The 18,818-nt window shown below is 49.0% G+C and overlaps 1 protein-coding gene across 2 annotated transcripts in view; it reads right to left on the bottom strand.

Moving 5' to 3' along the window:
- The window catches only part of YWHAZ (tyrosine 3-monooxygenase/tryptophan 5-monooxygenase activation protein zeta), a 37,062-nt gene extending 22,276 nt beyond the window's left edge, over window positions 1-14,786 (bottom strand). Inside the window, exons 1-2 of one of the 2 annotated variants that reach the window (XM_038745213.1) lie at window positions 14,646-14,786; window positions 9,569-9,873 (exon numbers count right to left, since the gene is read on the bottom strand). In XM_038745213.1, coding sequence (XP_038601141.1) covers window positions 9,569-9,862 — 294 coding nt within the window. In that variant the 5' untranslated portion in view covers window positions 9,863-9,873; window positions 14,646-14,786. Of the gene's footprint in view, window positions 1-9,568; window positions 9,874-14,516; window positions 14,537-14,645 lie in introns of those variants that run through there. The other variant, XM_038745214.1, reaches the window with a different exon arrangement.
- Between the last annotated feature and the right edge of the window lie 4,032 nt (window positions 14,787-18,818).

Genomic DNA, 18,818 nt, shown 5'->3' with positions numbered 1-18,818 from the left:
ACCTAAGTACTCTGGGGTTGGGGAAGTGCTTATAAGGGGTAAGCTCAAAGGTGACTGAAGAGGGGGTGAATAGGCTGGGGAAATGAGATGTTATTCAAAGAAGGCCTCTCGGACCTAAACGCCCCTTCGGTTAAGGACCAGATACCATGTCAAAAGAATAACTTTAAATTCTATTTCTGAAGAATAAGTTGTTGGTCAACTGCTAAAAGTTTCACTCCTGAAATGTTAAATTTGTTTAGAAAACCAGTAAAGGCAGGTACATTAGGGTTTAAAAAAGAACAAAAAAAACCCCCCAAAACATTTGTCAACTGTTTTTCTTATGTGCCATGGCAGTCTCCATTTTTCAGTATCCAAACCGTGTGACTAAATTCATTACAGGCAGGGAAAGTGTCTGCTCATTGTTGTTCTGTATTCTCCCAAGCGCTTAGTCCAGTGCTAAGCACATAGTAAGAGCCCAATAAATGATTGATTGATGCCCCAAGACAAATTCGGCTAAAGTAGAACAGATTACGAAAATTCTGTTCTGGGGAGGACTTTAAAATTGGGTTAAGTCCCTGGCAGGGGCGGTGTTTATTCCTGGGCCTCCACAAATGAGTACGTATTTATATCCATTTTAAAATGGAATCAGTTAAGTTGGAGGGATTTTTAAAAAGCTACTTTCTTGGTGAGAAAGGCTTCTTCATGTGGAAACTGGAAGAGAACATGCTGCGGGTCTGCTCGCTCTGCTCCGAACACTGGAGGCCCAACTAAAACATCTGGCCTTCCAACAGTTCCTAGGTTATTCTTGGGCTACCCAGGTACCCTACACTGGCATTTTAAAAATAGTTAAGACCTTTGAATTGGATCCTGGTTTGGACTGGCAACCAACCAAAATGTAGAAGCAGAATATTCAGGAATGACAGCAGTCCCCATTCACACTCTCCCCACCCCAAATAATTTACTCTGCCAGATAGTTTTACAAGCAGCCCATAACTCACTTGAGAATTAGTATGCCATTTTAGCTAAATGGCTCTGGAAAAATCCTTCATGGAAGGAAGTGGGGCCAGGGGGAGAAGAGGTGAAGAACAGGGGTGGAAATGATTTTTAGCACAGTGCTCTGCACATAGTAAGCGCTCAATAAATACGATTGAATGAATGAATGAATATTTAGTGGAAAGAGCATGAAGACCTGCCTGCTCTACAACCTTGGGCAAGTCACTTAACTTCCTTCTGTGCCAATTTCATCTCCAAACTGGGGATTCAAAACCTCTTCTTCTTCCTCACACTATGAGCTCCATGTGGGATCCGACTGTCTTGCATTTATCTCAGCGCTTAGTACAGTGCTTGACAAAGTATTTATAGACCACAAGACCACTTTTAGTCTATACTGAGTTTCAAATGCTCATCTTTTCAAAACTCTCCTCTTTTTCAGTTAAATGCTTTTAAGTCCTAGCCTACGGTTTTGATTTCTTTCCCCCTCAGTAAAGCCCCTTCTGAAAAAATAAGTTACAAATGAACGGTTCATAATGGATTATTCAAATGCTTTAAAGATATAGATAAAAAAACAGGCCAACACATTTATTAAGACCGGTTTCAGTAAACACACTTTCAATTTTAGTTAATGGGTGCAACCTTCTTCATCAAGTAGTGTACCAAAACAAAAACAAAAAATAACTTCTTTGTAGACTCATTGGCTTCTGATCCCAGCTAACAGAATGCCCAACTTTAACTCAAGCCTCCATAGATGTAAATTGGTGATCCTTATGTCTTCTTGTTCTATGAACCACAGTTCTCAAAATATGAATGGTACACTTCAGCGCAATTTCATCTTTACAACTTTTAATCCTTTGTACTTGCTCAAAATAGCCAATTTTACTAACTAAATGAACTGAAGACAGGGAAAGCAAGATGAAGTGGAACCTTCAACCAGAACATAGCAAACACTTCTGTTTTCTCAACTGCAAGTCGGCTAAGGCTACAAAAAGCGGTGAACATCTGGAAACGTGCTTTACTAAAAATTAGGTTAAATGCTGAATAAGGTGTACAAGGAGGTTTTTAGGCTCAGAATCTTGGGTGGGTGGGGGGGGGACGAATGAATGATACTCCATGGATTAAGACTGTGAGCCCCACGTGGGACAACCTGATCACCTTGTATCCCCCCAGCGCTTAGAACAGTGCTTTGCACATAGTAAGCGCTTAATACCATTATTATTATTATTATTATTATTACAGCTTGGATGGGGGAGGGGAGATGACGACTCAACATGCAACCATCCTTCCTTCCTCGACAGCAGTGCCCATTTTGTGAACTCTACCTTGATTTCTTCAAGGTCTGTTATGGAGTCCCTATGGCATGTGGTAGGTAACATATCATAATGACTGATTTGACCAAGTATTCTGATCTTTCCTTTGATCCTTTTATAAATTACAGGATTGAAAGGGATTTTGCCGAGTCATCTAGTCTGCTCTTTGTGGACCGTGCTACTTGGCTGAGCTAAATACTATGGGCATGATAGCCTTCAGAAACCTTCCCCAGAAAATTCTAAATCTGTATTAAAAACATTTAATAACGTTAAGATGGTTTTAATACTAGACTCGAGTCTTCGCACCCAAGTCTTCAAGCGCTTAGACGGGGCTTTGTACAACATGGGCGCTCAATAAATACGACTAAATGAACACGCAAATGCTCAGATAATTGAGGCTTGAAAACATTTCGATGACCCGAATGATCTACCTTGGTAGTATAAAAACCAATTGTACCTTTTAAACCTTGTGCGCATTACATCGTACTAAGTACTTGGAGGAGTTAAGAGTAGGTCGACAGGATGCACAAACCAGCCGAACGCAGTCTTCCGTAGCCTTCTCCGCATGCCCAATGCTGTGGGTATCTACCTGTTAGTAAGGTATGCTCTTTGGGAGAGTGATGAATGTACAATACCTGGCACCATCTGTCAAATCCAAGCTGGGTCACCTACACCTTGCTCTCTGACAGATCATTCCGCATAGGATTACCAATACTGAGCTGTATGTTGTTCAGAACAGGAAAAAAAGAAAACCTGCCAACTCCCTCGTTGTCTGGGTTAGAGCAAGAAGTAGTCAAGGCTTTAGCAGGATGGACCGACACGAAGTTGGCGGTGGCCCAGGTGGCGGTTCCAGGGATATCCCAACAATTCAAGTGTTGCTGCCAGGCAGCTGCAATAATAATGCCTCTTCAAGTATTCAGCCCAGGTTCACTTCTGGTCCATTAGTATTATGGGGCTCGTTTAAGCCCTTTAAGACACAAGTCTACCCCCTGTCCCACACAGGCTCCGTCTAAGGAGGAGGGAGAAAGGTCTTGAGTCCCCACTTTATAGCTGAGGAAACCAGGGGGGAGCCAGGCCCATACGCCCCACCCCACCACTAGGCCACACTGCTTCCTGTGGTCCATCTTGGACATTAGTCTGAGGCTCCAATTCAGTGGAGATGATTTGAACACAGGGTTTCAAGCTCAGACAGGTGTCTGGATGGGCGCCTTGCCACTTCAAACCTTTCTTCGCTCCCACCTCCCATCCTAGTTCATATGAATGAAGCCGTCCTGCTACACCAGCCTCACTTTTTTTTTAATGGCATTTGTTATGCGCTTACTAAGTGCCAAGATGTTTTACATTTGGGAGTGGATTCAAGTTAACAGGTAGGACACAGTCCCTGTCCCCCAACTGGGGCTCACCACCTCGCTTCTCTCTCTACCCTCAAACTGCTCTGCTGATCTGGGCTAGACTAGCAGTGGGACAGTTCCTTTCTCTCCCCCTCATCTCCCTCTCCATCCCCCCACATCTTACCTCCTTCCCTTCCCCACAGCACCTGTATATACGTATATATGTTTGTACATATTTGTTACTCTATTTATTTATTTTACTTGTACATATCTATTCTATTTATTTTATTTTGTTAGTATGTTTGGTTTTGTTCTCTGTCTCCCCCTTTTAGCCTGTGAGCCCACTGTTGGGTAGGGACTGTCTCTATATGTTGCCAACTTGTACTTCCCAAGCGCTTAGTACAGTGCTCTGCACACAGTAAGCGCTCAATAAATACGATTGATGATGATGATGATGATGATGATGGTAGATGAGAAACCCGAGTCGGAAGATAAGGGCCAGCGTGACAGATGGGCACGGATGGTCTTTTAATATTAGTCATATCGATAATCCTTTCTGTAGCGTGGATCATTGAGACCCCACTGTCCGGATGCAGCATTTGGTTTTTAGAAGCCAGCATCCTAAATCCCGCAGCATCAGTAGAGCTAGTGCAACTAAATATTTTCAGGACCTCTAGATGACCTCTCCCCCCGAGGAAACCTTCAACTTGCGGGATATGACAGACTAGTTCAGAAACGGCAGAAATTCCTCTCTAAGCGAAGAGATCAGAAACTGACCGAGGTCCACTGTCAGGTCAGGACACTTTCTAATGAAGCAGGTGGGGACCGATTCCCCAACTGGTTACCATTCAGGGCTTCCACAGGCAAACCATTTGATTTTCATCTGAGTGATTCATACCACGTCAAGTCTTACAAACCACCACCAGTCTCTCGGTTCTGCACTATCTTCTGGCACTAGGCCAAAATTGGGTAGCAAAGATTTACCCCTCCATCAGTAGAGTTAAGCATTTTTACAATGGAGAGACTCTTTCGACAGGCGGGTGCCAAAAAAAACACTGCATAACACGAGCTGAAGAAGTAGCGGCTTGTCGGGCTGTCCATTCTTTTGGGAAAGGTAAAAGCTTGGTTCTCTTAAAATTTCAGTGTAGAACAAGTTAGCCCATGAGAAGTAACCTCAATAAATCAAAGGCTATAAAAACTAGGTAACTAATTGTAACTGCTAGAAAATGGTGCTTGTCAAGTTGGAACTGTGCATTCCATGAGACGAACTGAAGATTTGTAACATCGTTCTTGAGTCCAAACCCCAGAAAACCTGTCTCGGTCCATCAGGATAGCGATCCTGCACTACCTTGGCTACAAGGCCGCCCGGCCACCCTCGGCTCTCTCCAGAAATGTCCGGAGATCAGGTGCCTTTTATCCACACGCCTCCCCTCTTAAACCCCAAAGTGCCTGGAGTTTCAAGAGCAGGCTGGTCGGGATACCTTTACATTGCCCGGCAGGCCGGAGTGCTTCACTGGTTTATACCCAGGCCAAGAAGTGTCCTCCCTAAAGAAATCTTTGTTTGTTGCCTCGTCTAGAGGGAAGCATGCAAGTTAACAGCTTTAATTGCTTGGCAACAAAGAGGAAAATTAAGCCTTGTACTTCATCATTATGAACGCTCACTGCCGTCACCGGTTCCTCGAATATTTTGAAAATAATATGTCTGCTTCCAAGAGTAGCGCCAATTATCCTTTCCTAGCATCCAAATCCAAAAAGGATTATCAGTGCATATTTAGGTGTCCTCTGCCAGTTCTTCCCCAGCTCTTGGGAGTAACCCTAATCTCATTGTGATTACAAACCCCAAACCAACAAAAAGGCATTGGGTCAAGATATTTACATCCTGCCTATTTTCAAAACTTTCTGAAGTCACTCTTAGTAGCTCCACAATTGAATCGGCCAACTGTCCTTCTGGAATAACATTTTTCAAGACTCCAAAAACTAAGCTCAATGAAAAAAAAAAAAAAACAACATACCGAACACGCCCCGCCCCACCAGCAAACAAAAAAAATCGGCTTGAAAGAAAAGAACAAGTGTCATAAGTTCTAGCATTTTCTCATTATTGTAAAAGCTGCTAACCTACATGCCAAGAAGTCCGTTAATTTAGAACTCCTCTCCAGGCTAACCACCGCCAGCATCATATGCCATAACTGTTAGTTATCAAAGAAAGGGAAAAGAGCGGCCCTTCTTAGAAGGGCAGCGGGGTCTGTGTGTTCAGTACCGGCCAGGTGCGGCAGGTCAGTGTACCCTGTAATGGCAACTTATTTTGAGACTAATTTCAGGCCTAGCAGAAGAAAGACAAAGAAAGACAGTGCAATTACCACTTGCTTTAGGCCACACTAAAGAAGCTATTAGGTATTTAGGCTGGGGGGCGCAAGGAAGAAGGCAGGATGGAAGAGTTGTGAAAAAAGAAGCTTGCTTGCACATGCTAAGACATCAAATCGAAGAGCCCTAGGGCTCTTCGGTCAGGGTACCAGCGAATCCTGAGCCAAAATCCCCAGGTCGTACTGCTCTCCTACTCTCCCCTAGAGCCGCTGCCAGACAGGGATGGGCTACGAGTCCAGAGCGCTCATTCTGCCAAGCTGACAAGAACAGGGACCACCTTTCTCAGAGGCACACTTCCATTCATCAGCTGACATTCATTAATTCATTCAATTGTATTTATTGAGCACTTACTGTGTGCAGAGCACCGTACTAAGCGCTTGGGAAGTACAAGCTGGTAACATACAGAGACGGTCCCTACCCAACAACGGGCCCCGGACCCCAGCTTTCTACCCATCCGGAGACTCCTGTGTTGAAAACCGGGAGCTAAGGCTTTCGGTGGCAAACGTCCGCGCTTGACGTATGTGAGAATCAGAGCTCAACCTCACTCCCAGGACAGCGGAGCTCAAATATCCCATGTCTGAGATAGAAGTGGCTGTTATGATGCTGTTGGGCTGGAAATCTACACCTATCCAAAGAGATGGGGGGGGGGGGGGGAAATAATCTGTAATCATAATAAAAGACAATACTGCAGAGGCAAGTGCCATGAAAAGCTTGCCTTTGCTTTACGTAAAGCTTCAGCAAAGAGCTCGACAGATGAAATGCATAACACTTGGGCAAAAAGTAGTCAAAATAATACCTAATTAAAAATACTTTCAGACTTAAGCATAGTAGAAAGGGTAAGACAATTTTGGTAAATTACCTTTTTGTCATTACAAGTGGAAAAGCATAAAGAGAGACAGTGGCAAGAGAATGCCCGTCAAGTCCTGTCAAGGCCTTCCCACATATTCTCCTTATAAAAAGGCAAGAGGGAAAGCTTCACCCGCTGCACAATCACATCTAGAATTCCAGAAAATGGAATTCAGGGAATGGCTTGGCAGCTGCCCCAAATCCTTCGCATTCAATTCCTCCCTTCCGCCCCCTCCCTCCCCTCCACTCCAGAGTAACTGAGGAACTGGGAAGCTCCTTCCTAGCTGTCCTTTGGCAATACAGTTACTGGCCTAGAAATATCCCTATGTTAATACCCAAAGGGGAAGGAAAGTTCAAGTCCCAGACCTTTCACATATTCCAAAAGGTCAAGAAGTCTCCTCTCCAAAATTTCACCAACTGAGTCCAATTCTCCCAGTGCCTCTATGTCTTCTCTCCAGTAGTAAACCAGTCCAGGAAAGGAGCATTAACTCTTTCAGATCACTAGGGGCCATTTAGTACCTGTCCTTTAAACACTTGCCCCATGAACGCCCAAAATCCTAAACAATTCCCTTGGTGGGCGGGAAGTTCCCGCCCCTTGTCCCTTTCAAAGTTTATTTCTCACAACCAGGGTAGAGCCTGAAGCCCTGGGAGAGCTTAACTCACTAGCAGTTACCCTTATCCTGTTCGAGAAATGACCAGGTGACCTATCTGAAAACACGGAATGCCGTGCTCCCTTAAAGAAAAAAAACGAAACCCGTGAAAATTTCCCTATGATTCTTTCCAACTCAGTTTAACCCGGTAACAATGCAGTCGAGAGTGGCAAGAACAAATTCCGTGAATACGTTGGAAGAGTCTTACCTAGTAATTACAACCACTGAAGAGAGAGTAGTTGGGAAACACCCAACTGAAGGCTGGGGTATATGAAGTCAATTCAATAAGGTGCACAGTAAATACAATACTAGCTGGTAGATGCTATAGCTGAAATGCAACCTTTACAGATAGGATCTTAAAACGTAACTATTTACTGCCATATTAAAACGTTTCAAGTATCCCCAATGCACGAGAACTGCATTTTGTTCAAAAACCTCAAGTTCATGTATAACGAGAATAAGCAGGGTTAGCTTCCCCTGCTTAGACTTTAAAGTGTCAATTCTCAAAATGAAGGTAGGCGTATGATTTAAATGGAGAGGGGGAAAGGAGAGAGGGAGAGGGAGAGGGAGAGGGAGAGGGAGAGGGAGAGGGAGAGGGAGAGGGAGAGGGAGAGGGAGAGTGAGAGGGAGAGAGATAGAGAGAGAAATCCAGCACTTTTTGGTGCTGTTGCAGCACATTATAATCACTTTGGTTAAAAAGATCAATAAGAAAACAATTTGAGAAAATATTTCAAAGCCATCTATGATTAATAAAAAAAACCAAGATAGAAATCTGAGGCTTAAAAATCGTGGGGGTAAAAAAAAAAACAAAAAAACAACACACCCAACAAGCCTTGCTTACTCATGCCTCTCATCTTCCATGATTTAGACAAACAGCCCCATTCCATCATACAAAGCAATTCTACAGGAAAGCATATCAGTGCTCTCTCTGCACGCATAAGTGCTCAGTTAAGTACCGGACTGATTACTGGGGGGTGGCCACCACTTCCCCCACCCGCGTGCATCGGAGAGGTGTTAAGAACAGATACAGGAGGATTCCCTTGTAAAGTTTAAAATCCCAGAGAGCCAGTAGGGAGCTGGATTCCTGGGAAATGAAACAGCCTTACTATGTTTTGGTTCCTCACCCTCCAGTCTATTCTTAGAAAAAGAGATTCGAGTTTGGAAATTCTTCTGGCTGAGCTGTTCCATAACCTTGATCACGGCCGTCAGCGACCCAAGTTCCACCACTCAAAGGCGGGCGGCACACGGAGAAGCCAGTGCCTCTTCCTGCAGACAGTTTTCTGCCTGGCTGACTCATTACATTAACATTACATCAGCTAATCCAGGGAGGGGTATGGTGGCCATAAGACTCATGTTACAAGGCTTTTACATAAAGCACAATACAAAATGAAGATTCCAGTACACTCAAAAAAAAAAAAAAAATTGAGTCTATAGCCCGTTGCTGAGGTTCAATTATGAATTATGACTAATGCAGTTGCAAGCAATTTAGTTTCCAGGCTATTATCAGGCTTAACTTCAGGTTCAAACTGTTGGACACGAAATGTATTTTCTTTTAAAAAGAACATCTGCACCCAAAAAAAGAAAGCCAGCCAACCTATTTTAGTCAAGGAGCAGTTCTCTCTTCTACGACGCTCTTTCCTGCCCACCCTCCAAAATTATTTACAAAATTAAGGTACGAAGATACATCACCTAATACTATCAGACTTTAAAAAAAAAAATAGCATTTGTTAAGCATTTACCCTGTGCCAGGCACTATACTGAATGCTTGGGGGCACCTTCGAGATGGTCAAGTGGGACAAGTTCCCCGTCCCACAAGGAGCTCAGTCTCCAAACCCCGTTTTACAGATGAGATAAGGCACCGGGAAATTAAGCGACTGGTCCAAGGTCACCCAACAGGCATCGACAACTCAGGCCCGTGCTCTTTCCCCGAGACCACGCTGCAACTTCTCGACTTGAATTTGCACGGTTATCGGGTTTTTTTCTCACGTGAGAGCAGAAAAAGGTTAGTTTAGAAGCTGACAACCCTTAAGGGGACCCCCCCCCCCCCCCCCCATTCAGTGAAGCTGGATCGAAATATACACGATTTATTGAGTCTCACCAGTACATCATTGCAGATATCTCTTAGCTCGGTCTCAATCTTCTCCCTGTATTCTCGAGCCATCTGCTGTTTTTTCTCAGCACCTTCCGTCTTCTGCTCAATACTTGAGACGACCCTCCAAGATGACCTACGGGCTCCTACGACATTTTTGTAAGCGACGGAGAGAAGATTCCTCTCCTCGTTGGACAATTCAGCTCCTTGCTCGGTCACAGACTTCATGCAGCCTGCCATATCATCGTATCTCTCAGCTTGCTCGGCCAGCTTGGCCTTCTGCACCAGCTCATTTTTATCCATGGCTGAGTTTTCTGAAGAGGAAAAAGACAAAAAACAAAAAACAAAAAACAAAAAAACAGAAAACAAACATCACACACATTTCTATTACAAAACTCCAGGAATGAACCCAACATTGAGGGCATCATTTAAGGTTCAGCGATTCCCAAGAAAATTAACGCGACAAGTGGGGGGGGGGGGGGGGGAGTCATCTTACCCGTAATCGACACTATTTATCTGTTCGATCTAGAAAAAAACCCCACGCAAGCATAAACTGGCCGTGTAGATTTCTCATTTCAGAGCTGAAATGTTTTCTTACCGACTTTCTCCAAACTCTGAATTCCAGTTTTAACAGACCGGTGAACCAAAAGGCCGGAGCTCCGCCACCACCACTCCCAAAAACTAAGGGGAGTGACCGCTCCGGTACTCGGGATGACCCGCGAGCCATTTCTGACTACCTTTTCCTCCGCTAACGCTCCTGTCACATGTTCTTCTTTTTTTTAAATCTCCCACTCGAATTCAAGCCACCTTCCCGTTTTTAGGCTCCTTTCGGTTTGATTTCCCCCGGAGCTTTCACGGCCATTAGGTTTTGGCAACGGTCGAGGCCGTTGGATGACCGGCCGGCCCGGTCACCCAGGGGCCCGGGCCCTGGATTCGAGTCCGTTCTCGCCACGCGCTCGCCCAAGCCCCTGTCGTTTGGCCTTCCTGCGGGAGCCTGGGCACTAGGCCCCCCGGCCTGACCCGCCTTCCAGTGTGAGGAGGGCTGTGGCTGTCCCCGGAGAAGCGATGGGCCGGTGTCACCTGTGCCCTTGGGCAGCGCTGGGCCCAAATCTGAGTCTGTGCCCAAATCTGCGTCTGTGCCCGTCATTTGGGGGGCACTGGGGCAACACGACAAGGCACTGTGGACTGCCCATTTTGGCCCCATCTCTGCAGGTGCCCACGCCCCTCTGCCCTCTCCCCCTTCTAGACTGTGAGCATCTCCCCCTCCCCCTTCCTTACCTCCTTCCCCTCCCCACCGCACCTGTATATATATGTTTGTTTGTATTTATTACTCTATTTACTTATTTTGCTTGTACATATTTACTACTCTATTTTATTTTGTTAATATGTTTTGTTGCCTGTCTCCCCCTTCTAGACTGTGAGCCCGCTGTTGGGTAGGGACCGGCTCTAGATGTTGCCAACTTGTCCTTCCCAAGCGCTTAGTCCAGTGCGCTCTGCACACAGTAAGCGCTCAATAAATATGACTGAATGAATGAAACGTTGTCAACTTGTCCTTCCCAAGCGCTTAGTCCAGTGCTCCGCACACAGTAAGCGCTCAATAAATACGATTGAATGAATGAAATGTTGTCAACTTTTCCTTCCCAGGCACTTAGTCCAGTGCTCTGCACACAGTAAGCGCTCAATAAATACGATTGAACGAATGAAATGTTGCCAACTTGTCCTTCCCAGGCGCCTAGTGCACACAGTAAGTGCTCAATAAATACGACTGAATGAATGAAACGTTGTCAACTTGTCCTTCCCAAGCGCTTAGTCCAGTGCTCCGCACACAGTAAGCGCTCAATAAATACGACTGAATGAATGAAATGTTGCCAACTTGTCCTTCCCAGGCACTTAGTCCAGTGCTCTGCACACAGTAAGTGCTCAATAAATACGACTGAATGAATGAAATGTTGCCAACTTGTCCTTCCCAGGCGCCTAGTGCACACAGTAAGTGCTCAATAAATATGATTGAATGAATGAAACGTTGCCAACTTGCCCTTCCCAAGCGCTTAGTCCAGTGCTCCGCACACAGTAAGCGCTCAATAAATACGACTGAACGAATGAAACGTTGCCAACTTGTCCTTTCCAGGCGCCTAGTCCGGTGCTCTGCACACAGTAAGCGCTCAATAAATACGACTGAATGAAACGTTGCCAACTTGCCCTTCCTAAGCGCTTAGTCCGGTGCTCCCCACACAGTAAGCTTTCAATAATGAATGAAAGGTTGCCACCTTGTCCTTCTCGAGCGCCTAGTCCGGTGCTCCGCACACCGTAGGCGCTCAATAAATAGGACTGGATGAATGAAACGTTGCCAACTTGCCCTTCCCCAGCGCTTAGTCCAGTGCTCCGCACACAGTAAGCGCTCCATAAATACGACTGAATGAATAAAGCGTTGCCAACTTGCCCTTCCTAAGCGCTTAGTCCAGTGCGCTCTGCACACAGTAAGCGCTCAATAAATACGACTGAACGAATGAAACGTTGCCAACTTGTCCTTCCCAGGCGCCTAGTCCGGTGCTCCGCACACAGTAAGCGCTCAATAAATACGATTGAATGAATGAAACGTTGCCAACTTGTCCTTCCCAAGCGCTTAGTCCGCTGCTCCGCACACAGTAAGCGCTCCATAAATAGGACTGAATGAATGAAAGGTTGCCACCTTGTCCTTCTCGAGCGCCTAGTCCGGTGCTCCGCACACCGTAGGCGCTCCATAAATAGGACTGGATGAATGAAACGTTGCCAACTGGCCCTTCCCCAGCGCTTAGTCCAGTGCGCTCTGCACACCGTAAGCGCTCAATAAATAACGACTGAACGACTGAAACGCTGCCAACTTGTCCTCCCCCGGCGCCGTGCGGGCGGTAAGCGCTCAATAAGTAGGCCTGACTGAACGAAGGTCCCCGCTCCCTCCCTGAGGCCTCCATTTTGTGGGGTCCGGGCCCGGCCCCACCTCCCCCAAGGCCGCGGCCATCGACCCACTCGGGGCCTAGTGCTTGACGAGGCCCCCGCGCGCCACGCGCCGAGGCCTTTCCTCGCAACAGGACGGGGGGGGGGGTTTATTTAAAATGTCGCCTTTATTTAAAACCAAAAGAAAAAAAGACGAAAAAAACGAAAAAAAACGAAAAAAGAGGGGGTGGGCGGTGGGTCTGTGAGGGGTGAGGCGAGGTGGGCCCGACGGGAAGCGGGGGCGGGTAAAATGGGGCTGCGGGCGGGGGCGGGCGGGGGGGGGGGGGAGGAGGAGGAGGAAGGAGGAGGAGGAAGGGGAGGAGGAGGAGGAAGGGGAGGAGGAGGAAGAGGGCGGCGAAGAGGTCTGTCTGTCATGGCGGCCGTGGGTCACCGGGCCCCGCCCGTGTCGTCCCCCCCCCCCCCCCCAACAGGCCCGGGAAGGGCGCCCCCCGCAGGACGCACGCGGACCCGCCCCGGCGCGGCCTGGAGAGCGCGCCCCCTGCAGGGCGCACGCGGACCCGCCCCGGCCCCCGCCCGCGCCTACTTTATTTTGTTAGCATGTTCGGTTTTGTTCTCCGCCTCCCCCTTTTAGACGGTGAGCCCGCTGTTGGGTACGGACCGCCTCTATAGGTTGCCAATTTGGACTTCCCAAGCGCTTAGTACAGTGCTCTGCACATAGTAAGCGCTCAATAAATACGATTGATTGATTGATTGATTGACTGTCTCGATAGGTTGCCACTTTGGACTTCCCAAGCGCTTAGCGCAGTGCTCCGCGCATAGTGAGCGCTCGATAAATATGATTGATGATGATGGTGATGAACGGGCGGGAGGGCGCCCCCCGCAGGGCGGACGCGGACCCGCCCCGGCCCCACCCACGCTGAGCGGGCGGGAGGGCGCCCCCCGCAGGGCGGACGCGGCCCCAGCCCACGCCCAGCGGGCGGCCTGGAGAGAGCGCCCCCTGCAGGGCGGACGCGGACCCGCCCCGGCCCACGCTGAACGAGCGGGAGGGCGCCCCCCGCAGGGCGGACGCGGACCCAGCCCACGCCTAGCGGGCGGCCCGGAGAGAGCGCCCCCTGCAGGGCGGACGCGGACCCGCCCCGGCCCACGCTGCACGGGCGGGAGGGCGCCCCCCGCAGGGCGGACGCGGCCCCAGCCCACGCCTAGCGGGCGGCCTGGAGAGAGCGCCCCCTGCAGGGCGGACCAGGCCCCAGCCCACGCTGAACGGGCGGGAGGGCGCCCCCCGCAGGGCGGACGCGGACCCGCCCAGGCCCCAGCCCACGCTTAACGGACGGCCTGGGGGGGGCGCCCCCCTCGTCAATCAATCAATCCTATTTATGGAGCGCTTACTATACGCAGAGCACTGTACTAAGCGCTTGGGAAGGACAAGTTGGTAACATCTAGATACGGGCCCGACCCAACGGCGGGCTCACAGAAGGGAGGGACGCGGTTAGCTGGCGGCCTAGAGAGAGCGCCCCCCGCAGGGCGGACGCGGACCCGCCCAGGCCCCAGCCCACGCTGAACGGGCGGGAGGGCGCCCCCTGCAGGGCGGACGCGGACCCGCCCAGGCCCCACCCCACGCCTAACGGGCGGGCGGGCCCGGGGAGAGCGCCCCCCGCAGGGCGGACGCGGATCGGGCCCCCGCCCGGGCCTAACGGGAGTTCCGGAGAGGGCGCCCCCCGCAGGGCGGACCCGCTCCGACCGCAGCCCGGGCCTAACGGGCGGGCGGGCCCGGGGAGAGCGCCCCCCAAAGGACAGACGCGGACCCACCCCTCCTACCTGCGCTCCCCGCCCCGCCCCTCTTCCCCCGCAGCCCACCGGGGCGGGGGGCAGCATTCACAGCCCGAGCCACCGCCCGCCGAGCCCCACCCTCCTCCTCCTCCTCCCGCGCCGCATGACCGCGCGGCCGGGCGGAGGCCCCCCCACCGCCGCCGCCAACCGGGCGGGGAGGAGGACGGACGGAGAAAAAGAGGGGAGGGGGACCCACCTGCGCGGCGGAATAATCCGGTCCGGCGAGGGCGGGGGACCCGCGGGGTATTTTCGCTCCTTTTGCGGAAAGGAGAGGGGCTGGAGGGCCGAACCGGTCCCGAAATGAGAGGGTGGGCTTCCCCCTTACCTTACGGACGGAGGGCCGGCCGGACGAAAGGAAGGACGAGAGGCCGGGGAGCGGGCGTCGGCGCCGGGGCTGAACCTCTCTGTCGGTGGCTCTGTCCGCTCACAGGCTCCAGCCGCTCCGCAGGCACGGGGTTTCCTCCAATCACCAGCCCCGGCAGCAGGGGCACCACACGCGCGGTGACGTCAAACGCTGCTATGGCAACCGCTGATTGGTGCCCAGCGCAACGGCCGCGGCGGGGCGCGTGCGCGAGAGCGCGCGCGCCCCCCCCCCCACCCTCCCCCCGGAACGGCCGCCTTTCCCCCAGGCCCGCTCTGCGCCTGCGCGGCCCGCACCACCCGATGTCGTCACTCCCCCCCCCCGTCGTGCGCCTGCGCGCACTGTTCCCACTGGAAGACGGACGGATTTTAGCGATATCCGGGTTCTTTTTTCATTCATTCATTCGTTCCCTCGTATTTATTGAGCGCCTACTGCGTGCGGAGCACTGGACTAAGCGCTTGGGAAGGACAAGTTGGCAACATACAGAGACGGTCCCTCCCCAACATTCATTCATCCATTCAATCGTATTGATGGAGCGCTTACTGCGTGCAGAGCACTGTACTAAGCGCTTGGGAAGTACAGGTTAGCAACATAGAGACAGTCCCTACCCAACAGCGGGCCCATTCATTCATTCAATCGTATTTATTGAGCGCTTACAGCGTGCAGAGCACTGTACTAAGCGCTTGGGAAGTACAGGTTAGCAACATAGAGACGGTCCCTACCCAACAGCGGGCCCATTCATTCATTCAATCGTATTTATTGAGCGCTTACTGTGTGCAGAGCACTGGACTAAGCGCTTGGGAAGTACAAGTTGGCAACATCTAGAGCCGGTCCCTACCCAACAGCGGGCTCACAGTCTAGAAGGGGGAGACAGAACAAAACAAAACATAATAAAATAAAATAATCAGTCGTATTTATTGAGCGATTACTGCGTGCAGAGCACTGGACTAAGTGCTTGGGAAGTACAGGTTGGCAACATATAGGGATGGTCCCTACCCAACAGCGGACTCACAGTCTAGAAGAGGGAGACAGAGAACAAAACAACATATTAACGAAATAAAATAATCAATCAATCGTATTTATTGAGCGCTTACTGCGTGCAGAGCACTGGACTAAGCGCTTGGAAAGTACGGGTTGGCAACATCTAGAGACGGGCCCTACCCAACAGCGGGCTCACAGTCTAGAAGGGGGAGACAGAGAACAAAACAAAACATTAACAAAATAAAATAATCAATCAATCGTATTTATTTAGCGCTTACTGTGTGCACAGCATTGGACTAAGTGCTTGGGAAGGACAAGCTGGCAACATGTAGAGACAGTCTCTACCCAACAGCGCGCTCACAGTCTAGAAGCGGGAGACAGAGGACAAAACAAACCATATTAACAAAGTAAAATAAGTAGAATAAATATGTACAAATAAAATAGAGTAATAAATCTGTACAAACATATATACATATATACAGGTGCTGTGGGGAAGGGAAGGAGGTAAGGCGGGAGGGATGGAGAGGCCGAGGACACAATCCTTCTCCTTTCGTTGCTGTTAATACTATTCTCCTGCCTTCCTTCACTGCTGTTAATAATTCATTCGATCGTATTTATTGAGCACTTATTCATTCATTCAATCGTATTTGAGCGCTTACTCATTCAATCAATCGTATTTATTGAGCGCTTACTGCGTGCAGAGCACTGTACTAAGCACTTGGGAAGTACAAGTTGGCAACATACAGAGACGGTCCGTACCCAACAGTGGGCTCACAGGCTAGAAGGGGCTCACAGTCTAGAAGAATTCAATCGTATTTATTGAGCGCTTACTCATTCATTCATTCGTATTTATTGAGCGCTTACTGTGTGCAGAGCGCTGGACTAAGCGCTTGTCGGCAACGTCTAGAGACGGTCCCTACCCAACAGAGGGCTCCCAGTCTAGAAGGGGGAGACAGACCACAAAACATATTAACAAAATAAAATAAATGGAATAAATAGGTACAAGTAAAATAAATAAATAGAGTAATAAATAAGTACAAGCATGTCTACGTATAGAGACGGTCCCTACCCAACAGTGGGCTCACAGTCTAGAAGGGGGAGACGGACCACAAAGCAAAACATATTAACAAAATAAAATAGAATAAATATGTACAAGTAAAATAGAGTAATAAATATGTACAAACATGTATACATAAACCCTTTAGGATTCGTTGTGCGTCTGTAATAATTATTATTATGGAATTTGTTAAGCGCTAACTATGTGCCAAGTACTGTTCTAAGCGCTGAGGGAAGATACAAGGTGATCGTGGCTCAGTGGAAAGAGCCCGGGCTTTGGAGTCAGAGGTCATGGGTTCAAATCCCGGCTCCACCACTTGTCAGCTGTGTGACTCTGGGCAAGTCACTTAACTTCTCTGGGCCTCGGGGAACTCATCTGTAAAATGGGGATTAAAACTGTGAGACCCCCGGGGGACAACCTGATCACCCTGTAACCTCCCCAGCGCTTACACCAGTGCTTTGCACATAGTAAGCGCTTAACAAATACCAACATCATTATTATTATTATTATGTGCCAAGCACTGTTCTAAGCACTGGGGGAAGATACAAGGTGATCATGGCTCAGTGGAAAGAGCCCTGGCTATGAAGTCAGAGGTCATGGGTTCAAATAACTCTCAGCTGTGTGACTTTGGGCAAGTCACAACTTCTCTGGGCCTCAGGGACCTCATCTGTAAAACGGGGATTAAAACTGTGAGGCCCCCCCCCCCCGTGGGACAACCTGATCACCTTGTAACCTCCCCAGCGCTTAGAACAGTGCTTTGCACATAGTAAGCGCTTAACAATTACCATCATTATTGTTATCAGGTTGTCCCCCTTGGGGCTCACAGTCTTCAAACCCATTTAAAAAAAATAAATAAATGTTGGTATTTGTTCATTCATTCAATCGTATTTATTGAGCACTTACTGTGTGCTGAGCACTGTACTAAGCGCTTGGGAAGTGGAAGCAGCGTGGCTCGGTGGAAAGAGCCTGGGCTTTGGAGTCAGAGTTCATGGGTTCGAATCCCCACTCTGCCAATTGTCAGCTGTGTGACTTTGGGCAAGTCACAACTTCTCTGGGCCTCAGTTGCCTCATCTGTAAAATGGGGATTAAGACTGTGAGCCCCATGTGGGACAATCTGATCACCTTGTAACCTCCCCAGTGCTTAGAACAGTGCTTTGCACATAGTAAGTGCTTAATAAATGTCATCATCATCATTATTATTATTATTACCGGGGAGCGGGAGTGGGTGAGGGGAGGATGACGAGTGGAATCGAAGGGGAAGGGGCATCTACTTATTCTCTGTCGTGGTCTGTCTCCCCTTTCCAGGCTCACAGGCTAGAGGGACCATCTCTGGTGCCGATTTGTGCTTCCCAAGCGCTTAGTCCATAGGAAACGCTCAATAAATACCATTGAATGAATGAATTGGTACTTCCCAAGCGCATAGCCCACGGTAAGCGCTCACTAAATACGACTGACTGAATGAACTGGTACTTCCCAAGCACTTAGCCCACAGTAAGCGTGGCTCAGTGGAAAAAGCCCGGGCTTTGGAGTCAGAGTTCAAGGGTTCGAATCCCGACTCTGCCAACTGTCAGCTGTGTGACTTTGGGCAAGTCACTTCACTTCTCTGTGCCTCAGTTACCTCATCTGTAAAATGGGGATGAAGATTGTGAGCCCCACGGGGGACAACCTGATCACCTCGTAACCTCCCCAGTGCTTAGAACAGTGCTTTGCACATAGTAAGCGCTTAATAAATGCCATTAAAAAAAAAAAAGTAAGCTCTCATTAAATATGACTGACTGAATGAATTGGTACTTCCCAAGCGCTTAGTCCATAGTAAGCGCTCACTAAATACGACTGAATGAATGGATTGGTACTTCCCAAGCGCTTAGCCCACAGTAAGCTCTCATTAAATACGACTGACTGAATGAATTGGTACTTTCCAAGCGCTTAGCCCACAGTGAGCACTCACTAAATCCAATTTGTACTTCCCAAGCGCTTAGTACAGTGCTCTGCACATAGTAAGCGCTCAATAAATACGATTGATTGATTGATTGAATGAATGGATTGGTACTTCCCAAGCGCTTAGCCCACAGGAAGTGTTCATTAAATACGAGTGACTG

This window comes from Tachyglossus aculeatus, chromosome 4 (assembly GCF_015852505.1).
Source record: "Tachyglossus aculeatus isolate mTacAcu1 chromosome 4, mTacAcu1.pri, whole genome shotgun sequence".
NCBI lineage: Eukaryota > Metazoa > Chordata > Mammalia > Monotremata > Tachyglossidae > Tachyglossus > Tachyglossus aculeatus.
Note: the sequence above shows the minus strand (reverse complement) of the source record. Positions and strands in the feature narration are given on the sequence as shown.